Genomic DNA, 19,514 nt, shown 5'->3' on the forward strand with positions numbered 1-19,514 from the left:
GCCTACAAATTCAGAGGAGCTTTCTTAGACATTCCCTAAGGTATTGCACACATACCACTTCCTACTGCTGTTGAAGAGCCTGAGGAAGACTCATGCTGCTGGATAGTGGGGATGGCTCTCAAATTCCCATTACCTCAGTTCCCCTCACCTCATTCTATTTGCATGGAGAACTCTTTCAGCTAGGGCTGCCTCCCTTATTTGTTCATTCAGCGTGCAAACAGTTGGACACTAAGATATTAGAAGTAACATTGACAAAAGAGTTCCAGCTCTGCACTGGTGGAATATCACAACTCCAAGCTCCAAAACAAGATCCCAAATCACCACCAACTCAACTAGCATGCAGGGAAGCAGCTCCCAGGACTATGCAAGCAATCCAAACCCACACATGGGCTAGGTGGCTCCTTTGTGCAAGGAGGAGGAAGAGAGAGTTAATTTTAACCAGACAAACAATAGCTCATTGACTGGTTGACAGCAATTAGTAACTAGAGAGCACCAGGCAGGTTTCCTGTAGGCAAGTATAAAGCATGCTGCCTGCATCTTTGCTTTTGGAAAGAAAGCCAAAAGGGCAAGAGCAGTTTACCTGTGATCTTAACAGCAGAACTGCTTGGACCTGAGATGGCAGAAGACTGACTGATCCCTCCAAGCCCATATACAAAGTGGTTTTGCCCACTGCTGAAGTCTTTTGCCAGTTAAAAAAAACCCACCTCCCCCCCCCCCCCAAAAAAAAAAAAACAAACAAACTACAAGATTTTGGTGGGGATTTTTTAATTTTTCATCCCTCAACCTACAGAGCAGAAGCCTTCTTCCCCTTTGAGATCTCCTTCTGAGACTCAGAAGGTAACTTGACCTCAGGATCTTTCTGAGCTTCCCAAAAAAGAGGTCTGGTCAGAGCTGCATCAGAGATGCATCACCCTTCTCAACAAATGAGACTAAGAATCACAGTTGGTTTATCTCCTTTTAAGAATCCCCAGATGGAGAGGAGCCAGTTTTAACGAAAACAAAGAATAAATAAACTTTCTCACACAGACAGCTGACAATGTGTTTCATTATTGCTGCAGTGAGGGGGAAAGCACAAGCAAAAGCCCACAAGTGGGACTTTATAAAGGAAGTGTACTGGTGGTTGGTCCCGCCTGCTTCTCCTAAATCACTCCATCCCCACCCTGGGTAAGCACAGGTCTAAAACTAAGTTTGAGGGACTGGCTCTTATCAAATGCTTCTGCAAAATTTGAGGGATGTTCTCACAGTTTTCTGCCCTGGTTGGCATGAGGTTGGGTACCATCACTTCCTGGAGAGGGAGGAACGAGGATGTACCTTCACCTAGACATGAGTGGCAGCAGACAGTCAAAACCACACTATTATTTGCAAGTTAACAATGCAGCCAGCATCAGCACACGCACAAAGGATGGGTTCTAATGGTAGAACTCTCCCCACCACACAGATTTGTTCATAAGCACAAACACTATGCTACTCTAGCACCACAAACATCAGAGGTCTCCAAGGTCTCTACTCCCATCACTCTTGCAATGTCACAACACCTGGAGCTCCCTCCTGCAGAGATAAACACAGCAGCAGCCAGGACTAAGCCCAGGGTCCCAGGTGCCACAGACATGGGGGGCCTGGCACATAAGTAGGATGAGGCCCCAGGTCCCTGCTCTTGCAGTCTGTTTCTAATCAAAGAGTTAATGTGAGATGAAGGTCCCCAAAGGGCAGTTATTTCGGTAAGACAGAGTGCCCCGATGGCCTGCCAAATTCTAACTATAGGAGCTGTTGGCTGGGCACGTGCAGAGCTCAGCTTTCACCCTTTGCCTCTGCTGGCTGGAGTGGTGAAGAGGAGACCACTGAAAGCTTTCCCTCCTCCCAGTCATGTCTCCCACTGTCCCACCACATCTCCCAGTTCACTTGCAGCTGGAGACAGACATTGGACACCAAGGGTTATCTGAACTACACAAACTGAATTCAGAAATGAGAATACAGAGTTTTTTCCCCAGTTTCAGCAATTTGGAAGTAATCAGCCAATGCTCTCCCCTTGACTAGTCACTGTGATTCAGCCACAAGCCATTTACTGGAGGTAATTCATGCACTCATGAGGAACACAGGGCTTGCACTGGAAGATCAAGGGCACCTTAGGATGTTTCAAAGATGCAGAGTACAATCACATCTTATACCTGTAGCTAATCTGACCAACATAAACATGGAGCCCACTAACTGGTCCCTCTCCAGCCCTTCTGCCCAGTGACCACGCAGCAGAAGGGTGAGTGCACCATGGTCTGGGGGATCCTGGTCAGCTTCTGCTGCTTGGATTTGGTATCCTTCCACTCACTACACAGAATCACAGAACAGTAGGAGTTGGAAGCAACTTCTAAAGATCATCTAGTCCAACTCCCTACTAAAGCAGGTCCACCTAGATCAGGGGGGACAGGAATGCATCCAAGTGGGTCTTGAAAACCTCCAGAGCAAGACACTCCACAGCCTCCCTGGGCAGTCTGGGACAGAGCTATGTCACCTTCACAGTTTTCCCTTAAACTTAAGTGGAACTTTTTGTGTTCCAGGAAAAAAGTGTCACCTCATCCTCTTGACATATACCTTTTAAATACTTTTAAGTATTAACGAGGTCCCACCTCATTCTCCTCTTCTCCAAAGGATTCCCAAAAGAGTTTCGTTTTATACTGCTGTATTTGTTTTATATTAAATGCTAGTGGAGAAGCCAGACTCAGTATTTAACAGCTTCCCAGATGCCAGCTCAGGCTGTACCTTTAAGTATAAATCCTTCTGACACTTAGGAATTGGGAAATCCAAACCTACTGCCAGGCCATCCTGGGAACGGACCATCTCCCACTTGTCCCCTGACACATCATTGCCATATAACATGGGTTGCAGAAGCTTGCTTGCCTTATCTCTGGGTGTGCAGAAGAACAAGACAAGACTTGGTTTAAGTGTAACACCAAAAGTGCTTGTGAAATGTAGGGCAGGAGAACAAGTAGTTGCCTGCTGAACTCAGCCCCACAGGCCAGAAGCTGAGCAGCCCCTCTGCTAATGGAGCCTTGGGGCTTGGCCTGTCCCACGCACTGTGCAATAAGTCTATTAAAAAACATATATCACTCCCTCAGAACAGGCCTGGCACAACAGTTATGTCTTCTGAGATAGTCAGGAGGTGTCTTAAATAAGAAAAGACTGAGGACATCTTATCTAGGAAGCAACAGAATAGCGGAAACACTAAAGAAGAGTTATGTGCTATGTCCTGTCCCTGCTCCAGTTTCTCAAAACAGCTGAGCAATTTCCCCAAAGCACTGCTTGGCTAGCACAGACCTCTGCAGGGAAAACTTTGGCCTGAAAGGGCAAAAGAGGTGAAAGTTCCAGTTTAATAAATGGGACCAAGCATTTATGTAGTCTTAATGTCACCATTAATCCTATTAATGTTATTAATCCCAAGGAGAGCACTAACTGGTAAAGATGATCCAAGGCAAAGGAGATTTTAAACATACACGCTCTTTTCCTCCCCCATTTTTTTTTTGGCAAGCCTTTACTTCTATAGCTGCTTCTGTGCCACGAGATGTCATCACAGTGGCATGGTTTTGTGGCTTTCCAGTGGCTGTCACTGCCACAGAAGACACTTATATGGCCAGTGAAGCCCATAAATGTATCTGAGATCACATATGCCAGAAAAAACAGCAAATCTTCACTTCAGAAACACCTAGCAATGAAGAATCTGACAAGTCCGGAAATCATTTTGTTTTACTAAAAAAGCATTTCCCTTGCTGCTGAAAATATACATCTCACTGCCACGCTGGGATTGGGCTAGTGGTTTCAATTACAACAGGAGAGACCCTCAGGAGCATACACAGCTGTACTGCAAGCAAATATTTAGACAGGATGTATAAGATACAGGACTCCAAAGCCTAGTCTTTTCCCAGAGTCTGCAAACGGAACGCACACAGGAGGATCTGACGCCATCACATTACGCATTAGGAGACCAAATTACTTCTGGTCAGCCCTTTGGGGATGGATAATCAGCAGCTTGTTCCATGCTCCTGATTAAGAGGAGATAATCCCTTTCTGTATGGCTTTGGTGTCAGATCAGAGCAATTCTGGCAATGGTTCCAACAGCACACAGTACTCCAGCAACAGCTGATGCAAACACTCCAAAAGCCACAGGGCATCACAGCCTCCATCCAAAGATGTGCCGACACTTTGACTGTCCTTTTGCAGTGACAACTGCTGCAAAGGTCAAGCACATAAGGGAGGCAGCACGGGTTTGCCTCTCCTCTCCAATCTGAATGCCAAGGCTGAGAGATTAGCAGCCAGAGAACCCACAACAAAGATTTCCAAGGAGCTGGAGGACATGGTTTGCTGCTGGAATTGCATCCTGGAGCAGCCTTTTTGCATCCCACTTGCTGGGAGACCAGTTAAGTGAGGTGAATTAAGTCTCTCCAATAACTCATCTTGCCTGCTCAGTACCTCTACACAGCTGTAGCACAGAGGATTTCTTGTTAAACTGAGTATGATGTATAGCTTGTGTGCCAATTTTAGTCTCATTTGACTGGATATAGCTCCTAGTAATAAGGCAGCCCTGAAGAGCTGTAAAAGTCTAAAATGAGAGCATGGGTCCATGCAAAGGAAGAGATCTGGAAGGGATCACACACTTTTCCAATCCTGTCCCTAGAGGTCAGGACAAATATATGGGTCTCAATGGCCTCCCCTTTCTGTAGTTCGGGCTCATTACATCCAATAGTGAAGTAAAAATTACGTTGGAGAACTCGAAACAGGAAAGGCAAAACTGTCCACAATCAATCTGATGAAAAAGGACCAGGATCAAAGGAAGGAAACACCAACAGCAGCCTCCTAAAAAAAAACACTACCACAGACTAGGGCACAGCACTCCAACTTTTGCAGAAATGCCTGAGGACCTCAGAGGGGAGAATCTTCAACCTGCCTCAGACACCAGCAAGAGTGCTGCTGAAGAAAGGGTGCCTTCAGCCTCCAGGTGACTGGGCTGGAGACAAACAATCTTGATTAAATAAGTCTTCAAAGAGGTAAATGATGGAGGATGGTAATCAGTTAATCTCTACTTCCACTCCAGGTAAGATTAAAAAAAATCCCTAAATCAGCTTTGTCTGCAGCAAAAAAAAAAAAAAAAATAGATCTGATATTAGCACATGCTCAAAGACAGGGCCATTAGGCTTTGGGACAAGCTGAGGAGGTTGCTAATTCTCTTTCATTAGTTTTGCATAGGGCAGAGCAACACCCTTCAGGGACAGGCTGAGTACAGTAAATCCTGCTTTCAGGAATGGGATCACACAATCCTCCCCTTCCAGATTTGCCTGTCAAGGACTTCCAGGGCTAAGATCAGGATGAGACCAGCATAGGGCACACTGTGAGAGGCTGATGGAAGAACTATGCAGTGCAAACAAAACAGCCTGTCCAGGGCTCTCTATCAAAGCTCACACATTTTGAGGGCTTGTGCTCTGACAGGTATCCAGCTTAGTTTAATATCCCCCTGCCATCATACAGCCCTGAAGCCATCTCTCAGCCTACAAACAGGCAGACACACCTAGCAATACGTCTGCACCAGGTCAGGGATGCTGCTACAGTGAACCATGAATGGTCTTTGTTTTCAATGCAGCATTTCAAAAAGCCTCGTCGTTCATTTAAGGTGAAGCAGATGCTGTTCCTCTGGTCTCTTTGAAAGGGCTTATCTATGGGCTGGATTTCATTAAGTGTCTTGTTCTGCGTTTAATAAGCTTGCAAGTCTAGACACTTTGGTTCTCTCTCTATCACCTCTTTGGTGTACCAGCAGGTAGAGACAACAGAGGTTAAAAGGGAAATATTTAGCTAGCAGATTTAGATGCTATCTTCAAGAAGATTGCATAATTCCATGTTGACTCACAGCAATTTCATACCCAGAGCCTTATTTTACCCACCAAACCCTTTTGAAAGGAAGGGGCTGCTACCTGCTGTAGTATAGAGGAGGTCCCTGAAAGGTTCAAGGCAGAGACTTTGGGATATTTGTAGAAAACCTATGTTGAACCAATGACAAGAGAGAAGGTCGAGAAGAGCTGCACAGTGAAATGAATTGGAAGATGCTGCCCAGACCTCAGAGGGGTGCTGTGCCCAATATCTGGGCATGGATTTCAGCTGTTTGCAAGAGGTGTTCTCGAAAGAAAGGTGCCTGGCTACAAGGCGGGCACTGCTGGAAAGTTGTGCCAGCTGCCTTCAGAGGTGCTTCTTTCTGCAGCTCCCACAAGCCAGGTGTGCCCTATGGAGTCCCAGTCGGATGGGACAGCGCTGTGGATCCAGGACACTGCTGAGGATCTAAGGGCGATGCTGAGGCCAATGATTTGCTTACCAGCCAGCAGAGAGTGTCACTCCAGCCATGAGAACTCAGTTGAGATGCTGCCTGTTTAGTTTCTGACTCTGCAGCAGACTTGAACCCTCAGCCTCTACACAAGATCTGCTGTTCTGCTTAGCCCCAAAGGCTAAGTGAGATGGGTACAAATCTGGTTGGTTCACAACACGCTGGGAAAGGTCAGGACTTTTGTGTTTCAGGGCTGTGAGATATACATGTTAACAGTTACACACACTGCAGGGATGTACCAACAAAACTAACTGTTATCTTATGTTAAGAGCAAAACTGTTTTTCAAAAGATTAATCAGAAAGAAAGATCTCTCTTTGGGAAACAAGCAGCTATCATCAGCAAATATTTCTCTCATTGGATTGCAAAACAATGTATGCTCTGCCCTCTGAGCCACAAGTCATGAACTTCCCCAGAAAGGAGGGAGGCAAAGCAGAACAACTGCATAGAGAGCAACAGAATGGGGATATTTTACATTTTATCCCAAGGAGAGCAAGTTCAAGGTCTCTGCACTTACCATCAAACTTCTTGTATCGGGAACTAAACATGGTTTGTAGGTGATTGCTAAGCTCTACAACAGCATTTCTGAAGTCATGTTTACTTTGCTGACTGTACTTCTCCTCCATTTCTTGAGAGCAGCATGTGTAGCCTTGTGAGCAGACTTTCAAGTGATCCCCTGAAAAGTAAAGAAGACAATATCCCATGTTAAAAGGATTCTCTGTGCAATGCAAAGAGGTCAGCTTGCAAGGCGAGAGGAGTCCAAGGACCCACAGCACCATTTCCTCCCAAGGAAATCTCTCCTCAGTGCAAGGCTCTGGACCAGGCATATCAAAGCCTGATTGTATAGAGGAACTTTATAGACAAGGCATGGTATTTACTATGTTGCTTTCTGCAAAAACAACATCTAAAAGTATCTTCTTATTTATTCAGTCAATAAATAGAATAAATAGATACTCATCTCAACACAGTACAATTTGAAGAACCGGAAAATTGACCTGTATATGAGATCTTCCTTGAAGCTTTTGCAGACTATTTGAACTACTTCCATTCAGTTAATACACACACTATGAATGGTCATTTTTCTACAGATATATACCCTTTTCTTCACCCCCTCACCTTCCAGTTATCACAGAAGAAATCTCTCTCAGAAGCACAGTAGTCACTGACATTAAAATACAATTGTTTTATGCAATGGCTCATGAAAAAGCTTTATATTTCTCAGCTCCTAATTTTTATTTTCTCTGTCATCATCCTGGGTGAAACTGGGTATTTGTTTTTGAGGAGTTTTAATAGATTTTTTTCTTCCTTCACCCTGAAAGATAATTCTCTTGTAAGAGTTCATCTGGCTCAAGACGACTGAGTCAGAGGAATCATCAAGTGCTTCAGTATCTACCACAGCTTCATTTCAAAATTTCACAGGCAATCTGGGCACAGGATCTGGTCTCATCTCATTTGCTTTTATAGCATCTCACTATCATGTAGGATCCTCTTCTAGCACCACAATTAAATGCTTCTGTCAAGTTTTGTGGGCCAAGATAAACTCCTTGTGTAGCAATCTTAAGCTCCAGCTTCTCTGACAGGTCCCACAACACAGCACCACCACAGCAGGTGGGCTGGTGCTAAAGTGGTTCAAACTTGGGCAAATTGTGCAGATCTTTGTCAACGCTGAAGACACGACCAAAACAAGCAGTTAGGATGAGAAACTCAAGTCAGATGGTATTTTAAAAGATACAGCCTACACGTAAGCTGCTGCCTTCTCTCCCATTTCACACCCTGCTGCCAAACCTTATCCTGCGACCCAAGGAAGCAGATGGAGAAGTAAAGGCTCTTCCCTACCTGCTCACACCCTGGAAGCCACCAACAACCTCCACCCACCACCAAGGTTCAGAGGCTCACTACCAGAGCTGCAAAGGGCTTGTCAGAAAAAAAATCTCTCCCCAACAGGCTGAGAACTGTGCATTTACTGAAGAGCCATCCTACCTACTAGAGCATCAAAAGTGTGTTTAGAGAAACAGAAGCAGTCTTTGCACAGCGCAAAACAAAGCCTGTCTGTGACTCACATAGGCAGTTGCTTCTCTGCCTTATGCAAGATCTCATAACAACGTCATTTGCCCAGCTGTTGAACCTTTGCATCCCCTCTGCATGACTCCCTAGCCCAGAAATGTTAGTATGTCTCCTTTCAGACACTGAAACAACATTTTTTTAAAAGACAGATAAAAAAATTATTATATCTACCTATATAATTCTTAAGAACCTCTCCTCTGAAATCTATTTTGTTTTGTGCTACAGGGTTTGTTTGTTTTCCCTGGCATTACAGAGAGACCTTGACCAGCAGATAATTCTGCCACAGCTAATTTATTGCACAAGACTGCCTGCTGCTCTTGAATTACCGAAAGCTCAAAGTCTGTTACGGGAAGCAGCACAGCCTTCAGAAAACAGAGAAATCTTCCTATCTCCTTATAGACACGTTTTTCTTTCATGGACTCTACTTCTTTCTGTCTCTGAGGAACACCTCCAGCAGCAAATACACAGCATTAAGGGGCACAGCACTGAGGAGTGAAGCTCCATTTAGCTCGGTAAGTCATTCAAAAGAGAGGAAGAGGCGCACCCAGGATTTCTGGAATCAGCCCATCAAATCCATCCCAGAGCACACCTGGGCACTCCTCTATGAACCTGCCTTACTAGCAAGCATTAAAAAAACAAAGTGCACCAGCACCACCACTTTATTTGAATGTCTTTGTTCCAGTTCCAATACAAGACTAAGGCTCTTTGAAACAATGGAAACAAACAGCAGTAAAGTGATCATTACAGCTAGAGCAACGGCTGGTTTTGAGGCGTCAAAGTAACTTCATTTCAAAACTCTTGTAAGCAGTCTGGGTTTTGTTCTTTTCCTCCTTGCCTAAATTTCTTAGGGGAGAAGGTACGTTTGAAATATTTTACCTGAAATGCATGTGATGATTTCAGTATCATTTCAGTACCATGCCTGCCTGCCTTTGGTAGTTATGACTTGCCTACTTCCCACTCTTTTGTGTTGGAGGGGTAGGTCTCTACCCTACTTGGCAAATTGACATCTACTGACAGGGGGATTTCTTTTCCTAGTTACACTTTGCAGACACTTCTGAAGTTCTCCACAGATGACCTGGAATTCCTGTAACAGTGGTTTTAACAACTACTTCAATTTTTCACGATTAAAAAAAAGACAAACACAAAAGCCCCAATGTATTTCACAAACACAAGTAACAGTTTTATATCTGTTTATACCAGCAAACTAAAGTTGCCATCCCACCTAATGTTACAAAGCAAAACCATTTTTCTTTGATCCCCCTCCTCTCAGATTTTTGTGGTGCCTCCCTGGGACACATGTGCAAAGCCAGGCAAGGAGAACACTACTGACAGTAAATCAAGCTTGCACAGATCCCATTTGGTTGATCATTAAGAAATTATGCTCCAAAACGCAACTCAGACGTTCAAAAATGAATGACCAAGCAATCTAATTATGGAAGATATTTCTCAGTCATGTCAGCACTATGTGGTCTTGGCTTGTGACCAAGAATTAGCTCTGTCTGGAGCGGAGGAGCTTCGGCTACCCAGTGCTAATCATAGGAGGATGTCCTGTGTTACCCAGCGTTAAAAAACAAAGTTTGGGGCTGTGGGCTGCTCTTCGTGCTGTTTTCTTAAACGATAGCAAGAAAAATCAATGAAAAGTCACCAGGAGACATTGAAGGCCTTGTTTACCCATGGAGAAGGCTGTACTTAGCACCTCCCCATTCCTGAGAATATATCCTGGCTTGAGCAAAGCAATTGGCACTGACATGGTTTGAGAGAAATATCAATTCTAGCCATTGTTTTAAATCAGCTAGCAGAGATGATCCATTCAGCATCCATCTCCAGGACTCATCCCACACCTGAGCTTGCAGGCAGAGAAATGCAACATCCCAGCATCCCATTGCCTGCTTGAATGACAGATCTATCACATGTCCCTTTGGTGAGCAGCTGCTGTGTTGGGAACTGCTTGCATCTCCATGGGCAGATGTCTGAAGCACAGCACTGCTGGACAACAGCTTGAAAACACAACAGTGGCACACGGGGTAATGAAAAAGATGAAACCTGGGAAGCAGTTGCTGCCAGCATTCCACATGAACATGGACCAGTTACACACACGGAAAACACCAAACTAAAGCCAAGCCCAAAGACTCTTCATTTTTTAACTGGCCATAAACTCCTCTAAGGAAAAGAAGCAAAAAAAAAAAAAATCTGAGTATCTAGAGCCATTTAAGCAGAAATCTACTGTTTAAATATATGATGTAAAGAACACCCATGGGGTGCGCTCACTGTCAAGGACACATTCGGCAATAATTATTTCCCTAGTTAAAACTCATCAAACTGTGCCCACACAAGACAACTTTTCATTCACTGCTGAGTGTTAAAGACTTGGCAGCTTTGGCGATTTATCACTGGGTGAGCACTGCAAAAATATAACTCTGCCACAGCTTCCTTTCAAGTTAGGCTTTTTATTGAACTGTTTGGCAGGATGTGCTATCATCAGGGGCTGCATGGCAAAAAGAGCTTAAGGAGCAAAGAACGACTCCAAACACCTACTGCATATGTACACCATCACTGCAACTTGTCATGGATTTGCTGCATACCCTTCCCACGGCTTGTGGCAGCAAGACTTTAGCTATTTTATGTTACATATAAATACGGAAAGAGAATGAGGGACAAAAGTTATGAAAGAAACTTGCTCCTTGGTTAGTTAGCAGCATAGCTCTGGGGAATGGAAGAGGTGGTTTAAACATAGAAACGTAATAGTACACGATGTTACCATCTGTACATCCAAGGAAATGTGCTCAGAAAGGTAATCTTGCAAACTTATGATTTAAGCCATTACAGAAATGCCACATTTAGCAGACTCCAGGCACGCAGAGCTTCTTCCAAATCAAGTAACTATTTTGCAATGTGTCAGAAAACAAGTTTTCATCAAACGAGTACGTTTGCAGTGCAAACTCAGAGGTTCTGTGATCCTGAAAAGCAGTTTCCTTCACCAAACACTCTTTCAAGACTTTTTCAGAATGTTGTTTCTGGATGTCCAGTAGGCATTCCCAGCTTGTTTCTCCTTGCCTCGACCAAGTTCATGCTCTAAGCACACCTAGCTAGCAGCAAGAGTAGCTAAACTTTCAGTAGTGGTTTGCTGGGAGGCAGAAGAGGTTATTTCTTTAGAACCAGTCTAGTCCTTCACTGCAGCTCAGTAAACAAGCCAAAAGCAGCTTATCATCTCAGACGTTACTGTTGGACTTTTGCTTCCACTCGAGAAAACAGGCTGGAGCAAACTGGGCTGGAGAAGGGCAAACTGCTGGGGGATCGGTGAGTAGGACCACCATTTCAGCCTCACACTCTGCCTCCTCCCTCTAGCACATATCAGCTTGTGTCATCTTTAGAAGATGATTTTATGACTTCCTCTGAACCAACTACTACCAAAGGAATCCTGGACTGTAATGCGGGGCTCTAATCCGATTTCACACTAGACTTGCCTTCTAATTATCACAGAATATTAGGCTTCCACCCATCATATATAATTGACCTGCTACCAAGGCTTTACAAAACCCCCAACAAAGATGACAAGAAACACTACCATCACCCCTGAGCACAGCTCCATGTTAACAAGGTATGAGAAGGTAAAAAAAAAAAAAGCACAAGCTTGTGATTGGCTCCAGTGGATCAACAGACAGACAAGGCTACCAAACTGCTCCCACCCCATCTGATCACCTTTAATCTTACCCAAAATGCCAAAAACTGCTCAGGTCTTCTGGTTACAAAATGAGCTGGGGATGCTCAGCACCTCCAGGAACGGCCCAGGAGCTCTTGCCTGTCTGCCACGGCACTCCCACAGTCCCTAAGGGCTCTCAGCACAACCACACATCACACAGCCACCACAGCCCCTGCACCTAGGGCAAGGCTGGGTCACCCTCACCATCCCTTACACTTCTTTTAGATATAAGAGCACTGCAGCGATGCAGACAGTGTCTTGGCATATCAGTATTTCCAGGTGAAATGACACTAAGCAGCAAACACCAAAAAGAGGGGGAAAAAACGTGATCCTACTGCCTCCTTCTCAGCTATCACACACATGCTGCTCCAAGGTGTGCTTTTTGCCTGGTGTAAGCATCAAACTTCAATTTTTAGTTGATGGCACTCCTTTTTCACCAAGTGGTCAGTCATCCTCACTTGCTATAAAGCTGTGCTGCTGTGAGATTTGTGCTTATATTACCAGGGAAAACACTCCAGCAGAAACAGTCGCGTGGCAGGAAGGAAGAGATATAAACCAGCATTGTGTCCTGCTAACAGAGGCAATGGGTCCACAAAAGGCAGCAGAACTCAGAAGTGTCTAAACTCACATCCTGCAATCAATACAGTGCTGCCAGTAGCCTCTGGTCAGAGCTGGTCAGATCGGGTTGGGACATTCAGAACTGTGCCTCCTGTGATGCTCCTAAGCACATGGTATTATTTCCAGCCATTGTCACTACCAACAGCACACTTGAAGAGGAAATCCTTCATGCAGCCACCTCCCTGCATCTACCACCAGACACTAAACAACATACCCCATTTCCAATACAAATTGTTTCCCATCCTAAGGGTTTTCATCACGCAATCAGAGTCAGCTTTCCTTCCTTCCCTCCTCAAAACATTTGCAATTCTTGGGATCTCAAACCCAATAGGCAGCAAAAGTAGCAGAGCAGCCAACACACTCAAACTCAGGTCCTCACTGTGGAGGTCAACAGGCAGCATCACCCTCCAGCCAGGCAGGTGGATTCAGTCCATCAACAGCTACACAAGCCTTGGTCCTGGGTTCAATCACCGTCAACACTCTTTTTACCAACCAGCCAGGATCTTTTGAGCCAGAAGACATCCTCATGTGCAGTCAGCTCCCTGTCCGGTAGGGTTATGCTGCAATTTGGCAGCATGTGCCAGCATGCAACATATTTAACATCCCACTCAATTAGCAACCGTTTTATATAAATGGTTTATTTGCCTTATTAATGTTAAAGCCACTTGTTTCCCCCCACGCTTCCACTTAGGTTATTAATCAATGTGCATTTCAGGTTTTTGCTGATTACTCTAATGGCACAGAAAAATTCCCCAGACTCACAGAGCAAGCTTATAATATCAAAATGATTTTTCCCCCCTTCTGCAAACTTGTCAAGCAGTCAAAATACACTCTTTGATACCCAAACCAAAGCCCTTTCACCTACGCTTAACAACAGTGAACTATTTTCAGTGGAGCTTTCCTGCATCTGTTAACTCAGCTGCTAATCCATCTTGCAGGCGCTGGGAACGCCAGCACACACAATACCTCAGTGACATACCACCCTTCAACACAACAAATAATCCTAATTATTTCCATAGCGCGTACCTACAGTTACTTAAAATATCATACACAACCGAGGTCTGTCTGGCTTCTATTTTTCCATTTTGCTTTGTTGACAGCTTTGGTTTCCCAAATTTACTGCCAAGAGGGTCAGGGACTGAAGAGAACAAGAGAGATTTATATCCATGTGTGTACATTAAGCCAAATGCACATTAGGAACCTTAATTTTCTACTGGAAAGAGCAATTTAGGACACAAAGAGGGCTCTTGCCTTCCATCCATCCAAGTCCAAATTGGTACCACAAAGCTTGTCTTGAGCTGATGACAGAGCCAGGTCCCTGAAGGGCTGAGGCTGGGCAAATGCTGCCCACTGAGGCCAATGGGAGTGATTTTGAGACATCTCTCTTGGGCAGGGGCAGATCAGGAAAGCCCTTCCCATAGTTCTAAGGCAGTTCTTCAGCCCAAAAGAAGAAACCAAGACCTGTGTCTGCTCTCTATGGCATCCCAGAGAATTGGCAGCAGCCAACTGAGGTCCCCTCCTGCCTGGCTCTTCCGTTGAGATTAGGGCAATGGAGACATTCAAGTGGAGGTCCCCAAGGACCTAAGTTAAAAACTCTTTATCGCACTCTGCAAGCCACAACTGTATCCTTTCCAGGTGATGTCACACCACGGAGAATGCAGGATCTCACCTTCAGCAGGGTTTTTAAGAGTTCATTTACAGTTAAAACCTTGCTCACCTGAGGAAAAATACCATCATTGCTTCATTTCCACAGTACAACCAACCATTTCCTTCCCAACAGGGTGGCCCAAATACTATGAGGTTTACACCCTGGAAAAATATGCCATGATAGAGCATGCTTTCATTCCAACAAACAGGATATTGAGTCAATTAGTGGCACACCAAACATAAACCAGACAGATGAAGATAATGCATTTCTGCAAACATCAAAAGAGAGAGAAACCACACAAAGACCTGAATATACAAATAAGGAGGGGAGGCGGGGGGAACACTACATAATTAAATTTATTATTTAAGTAGATCTGGAGAGTAAAATAGCTCTGGTTAACTAGAGGATTCTCCCTTGCTCTAGCTAAGGCAGAAATCTTCAATGAAAACCAAGAGCTGTTTTTTAATTAAAAAAACAAAATCAAAAACACCCTACTTGACATCCTTAAGTGAGAACTTAGGAAATGCAAATTCTCTTCATTATCCCCAAATTCTTTAACCATGAAATAATTTTTCTCTGCCTATGTGCCCAAAGTGAGAGGTGTTACACAATGGACAAGTTATGCTGAAAGTTAGCCCTGTTTTTTTTCCACTCCTCTGGTGAGAAGGATGATAAGCAAGGCACACAAGAGATTCATCTCTAGGATGGTTGAGACAGGTAGTGCCCCCGTCTCTCCATCAGCCACCAAAGAACAGTTAGAAAGCCCAATACTTGCAGTCAGTAATTCTAGGTATATGTAAAGGTGAAAATAAAAGTCATGATTTTAAAAAAAACGCCAAGAAACCTGCATACAATGAACAGACTTCAGAATTCAACAGAAATTGTCCAGAACATTTTACAGAGGTAATCCAAAAACACCCATCAAGATTAATTCCATGCAGTTAAACAGGGGAGGCATGGGGAGAATCCACTGGGAACAGCAAATACAGAGAACTACTGAAGCCTCAGGCAAAAGGAACAGTAAATAGAAGAGATCTGGCTAGGAGACAGTTACTTTCTTTGTGAGACTTCTCATTTTTTTCCTGAAATTCCCCATTAAGAAAGCAACACAAAGCCAAAAAAACTGCCCGTTTGTTTTCTTCCATAAAGCTTTAGGCTATTTGCCAAAAAAGCAGCTTTTAACCAAAATGAATTCCACCACAAACACTGTCATTCGAAGCAGAACATCTCTCCTCCTTAACCACATTTTCTCCCTCTGCTTTCAGCCTCTCTCCTCTCCGCTACCCACCCCCTCCACCAGGCACCTCCCAGGATGCTCACTGGTGTAGGAAGGTACCACACATGAGCAGGCAGGAGAAACTTCTGTACACTACTGGGAACCCCTTTTCCTGTACTTTTTTCCCCCCTTTTCAAATACAGCAGACTCCATCATCAATGCACAAAAACATGTCTCAGAGCCACACAGTAACTTCTTGTGAGATGCACACAGGCTCATCTACTTGTGCCAGCACACTGGTCATCTGCTGGCAAGTCCCACATTTGGCAGTAGATGACTCTCAAAAGCTTCAGCAATATTTTGAGGTCATACAACCCTAGTGATTTTGAGGATCACTTTTTTTTGGGGAAAAAGAAGTCAAACAAATGACAAAAAACAAACAAACAAAAAAACAAAAAACAGCTCAAAAGAAGGTGTTTGTGGTTTTGCAGGGCTCTCTTTTCTGACAGATCACACCAGCTGAGAGCTGCACAACCACTGAAAGCCAATGGTGACACCAGCACATTTCAAGGCAAGTGCAACTGTCCCAAGACACTGCTGCTGTGGCCATACGGTCAGTCGTTCCAAACATCTCACCTTTCCAATGTCATAAGCTACACAGAGCCTTGACAGAAAGGAACTTTTCCTGCTTGCAAAAGCAAAATCATTCGCACGCCATGGCACAAAGCAGAGCTATCATCTCTGTGAAAAGTCACCAACAGGAATGGCACAGGAAGTGGCAGCTATGACAAAAGTAGAACTTTTAAAAAGCCCCAAAACCTAAAGATGGTTTAATTACTTCAAGAAGAAACAAAGCTTGTGAAATTCAGCCATAATTTCCTGTTTTCAATTTAAAATTTGAAAAACATCTCTGGCTTTATACAAACAATAATCTAATCTACAAATTGGAATGCAAGAGAGAGGTTAGTTAACATCCAGAGAGATTAATTCTCTATTGTAGCATCCAAAACAGGCACTGCAAAACCTGCTGCATTTCAAGACTAACGTGATGCAGAAGAGACACAGAAGCCACAAGTGAGTGCTGCCCCATGACCTCGTCCAGCAGACTCCACAGCCACCACTGATTCCTGTCCCGTTCCACTGAGGCAAGTAACAAGGGGTCTGACAGCATTTAGATAGGAGCAACAGGGTACAATGTTCTTCTCAGATCTGGCTTGGAAGAAATCAGTTTTCACCAATAGTACATCCCTGCCTAGAGCTGTGCCCACGCCCCCTCTGTCTTTGCTGGTGTACTGCCAGCCAGGAAGGTCCTCCTGGCACCTGTGGCACCAAAGGGCATCATCATTCCTTCCTTCAATTGGGCTATATGTAAACTTCATTTTCTTCCAAGCAGAGACAAATCTTCTTCAGAGCACAGAAATACAATGTGATTAACTCTTTTGGTCTGGCTGCTCAGCTCCCTCTGGGCCCGTTTGATGGATGGTCGGCTCCAGGCAGCATTTCACGCCACTTTGGCTTGCTGAGGACCAACCCTGAGGGCCTTTGCTCCCACAATCCCCCCTTATTCAAGCCAAGGGATACTCATGGCCTTTCTGCAAGACCTGAGTAACCAGATACTGGCCTACGAGGAAAGGCAAGGTCCCCAAAACACCTCCGACAGCATCATGCTGTTTCTCAAATTCACTGGTATGCAAAGCCCTTCAGTAAGAGGTCTCCTACCAGCCTTAACCCAGCCCCAGGATGAGCATTCAGCAGTTGGGGGATGTCAGCTCCTTGCACAATGCAACAGTTGTGCAATGCCAGCAAAAACTGAGCCCAGGCATGGCAAGAATCATTCAATTTGTAGGATGTTTCCCCCCAACTACAGAAATATCTGCTCCAACAGCCTTGAAGTCTTTAAGGAAGAATTAAACTTTTTTTCCTACCCCTTCTTTCCAATCCACTAGTTTCCATTTCTCCATACAGCAACTCAGCCAAACAAATGTACCCAAGCCCCCTGCCAAGAGACCCCAGCAACTGGACTTTCTCCTTGTAGAACTGGATCGCTCCCCGCATGGCCACATCCTGCTGCCCCTTGCAGGACAATTAGCCTTAATCCTCCTTAGTTCTGTACGTTTCCTTTAAATCCTGTTACTGCATTCCTCCGTGCACTCGAGCGCGGCTCGGCCACCTCCGCCGCCGCGCTGCCGGTGACCCCACGGTGCCTCCCGGCTCCTGACCCGCCGGAGCTGCGCCGCTCCCAAGGGCTGCAATGCTCCCGGACTAATCTATCTTCACTGATTAGTTCTTAATCAGGAAGGCAGATGTGAACCAAGGGTCCAGATGAAAAGAGAAAGGGGGAGGGGGAGAAATAGGGGGGGGAAAAAAAAGACAAGATTTTCTTCAAGGAAACGTCGCCCTTTGCTGCTTTAGGAGACAACTATGAAAACTTTGTCCAAAAGAGGCGTTTGAAGCCTAGCTACTTTCATATTTATAACGTTTGAGTCACTCCAGAAAGCCTCTGCCAAAGCAGACTGAGTTGAACTACTACATTCATTTATTTTGGAAGTTTATCCAAGCCTTTGGTTAAAGATAAACAACGCGCCTGGATGTGAGAGAACATCAGAGATGAGCTGCTGGAGCAGCGGGGAGCTTCCACCCGCTTTGATAGCACCAAGGCAGAAGATGGTATCAGCACAACCCAAAATGTATTCACTCCTTCCTGGAGAGGCACAACAAAAGCGCTGGGAAATTATTGGTTGTCCTTGGGAGGCATTCTTGCCATACTAATATCATGCAAAGGATTCAGCTTAGAAATCTCAGGCATAATCAAGGCATTTAGACCTAATTCATTAATGGCCAACAGTCAGTAGGCTGGAGCCGTAAGTCCTCTGTCTGGAGGCTCGGGAGTGTTTAAATCAAATCTGTAACTATATATATATTTATTAAAGCTCACTATTGACCTGTTACTGAAAGTAGCAAGCAACTTCCAGTCCAAAATATCCTGAAAATCAAAAGTAAAACCAGATTTTGTGAGGTCTCCATTGATTCTCAAAGACATTAAGTGCCATCAGTATTCCTAAACCTGTTTCCAGTAGGGCTATGGAAAAAAACCTCGTTATTGGTACCATGTTTTAACACTCGGTGCTTTTTAAACACACTCAAGGTAAAACCTCCACAAAACAAAAGTTTAGAGCATAATTCTCTCAAGAGCAGCACCTGCATGTCAAGGCTACGAATTATTCTTTGGAGCCTGCCACTCTCCTCTCAATTTGAAGTTTAAGGCAAGAGCAACACACTAAAACCCAGGCTCTATCTTGTGAAAAGATAAAAAACACATGGTTAACATATTGCCAGATTTGAGAGATACCCCAAAGAGCAGCAAAGCGAACTTTTGGGACTTCAAATAAACAAATTTGAACTAATCAATCTGGAAAGTCTGTTTTCTATTTGTGGCTTTGGGTTTGCTGTTTTATGTTTCTTTTTTTGTCTTCGCTGTTTGTTTGCTTTCAATTACCCAGGCCCCTCCTTATCCTAACCTCTAAAACTCCCTGAGTCGTGCAGGGCGGGAGGCAAGCAGCAAGACATCACAGTCATGCAATTGCAAATGTGAGCTGGAAGATGCTCCTTCTTCAAAAGCCGCTGGGTTTGCTCTCAGAGGAACTTTTTTTTGGTGTGTGTGCCCCCCAACAGACAGGGCATGGCACTGGCACTTTGCTGTCCTGTCCAATAGCCCTGACTTTTTGCAGTTTCACAGGTCATCAGGAGGTAGCAAGCAAAGCTTACCAGATGTGGCTTTTATCACCTCAAGTGGAACTACTATTTTCTTTATGGGAACCCTGTTTTTTATGGTTTTATCAGATCACTATAATTACAAAAGCTTCATTTACATGCTCAAGAGTTGCTGTAAAACCTCTAGTTCAAGGTTTATTTGGTCTA

The 19,514-nt window shown here is 44.5% G+C and overlaps 1 protein-coding gene across 1 annotated transcript in view; it reads right to left on the minus strand.

Annotated features, from left to right (window-relative positions):
• GPC4 (glypican 4) overlaps positions 1–19,514 on the minus strand; it is a 67,260-nt gene that overhangs the window by 30,293 nt on the left and 17,453 nt on the right. Inside the window, exon 2 of the mRNA XM_062006759.1 lies at positions 6,868–7,026. Within this exon, the coding sequence (XP_061862743.1) occupies positions 6,868–7,026 (159 nt within the window). The remainder of the gene's footprint in view (positions 1–6,867; positions 7,027–19,514) is intronic.

The sequence above is a fragment of the Colius striatus genome, chromosome 13, assembly GCF_028858725.1.
Source record: "Colius striatus isolate bColStr4 chromosome 13, bColStr4.1.hap1, whole genome shotgun sequence".
Lineage (NCBI taxonomy): Eukaryota > Metazoa > Chordata > Aves > Coliiformes > Coliidae > Colius > Colius striatus.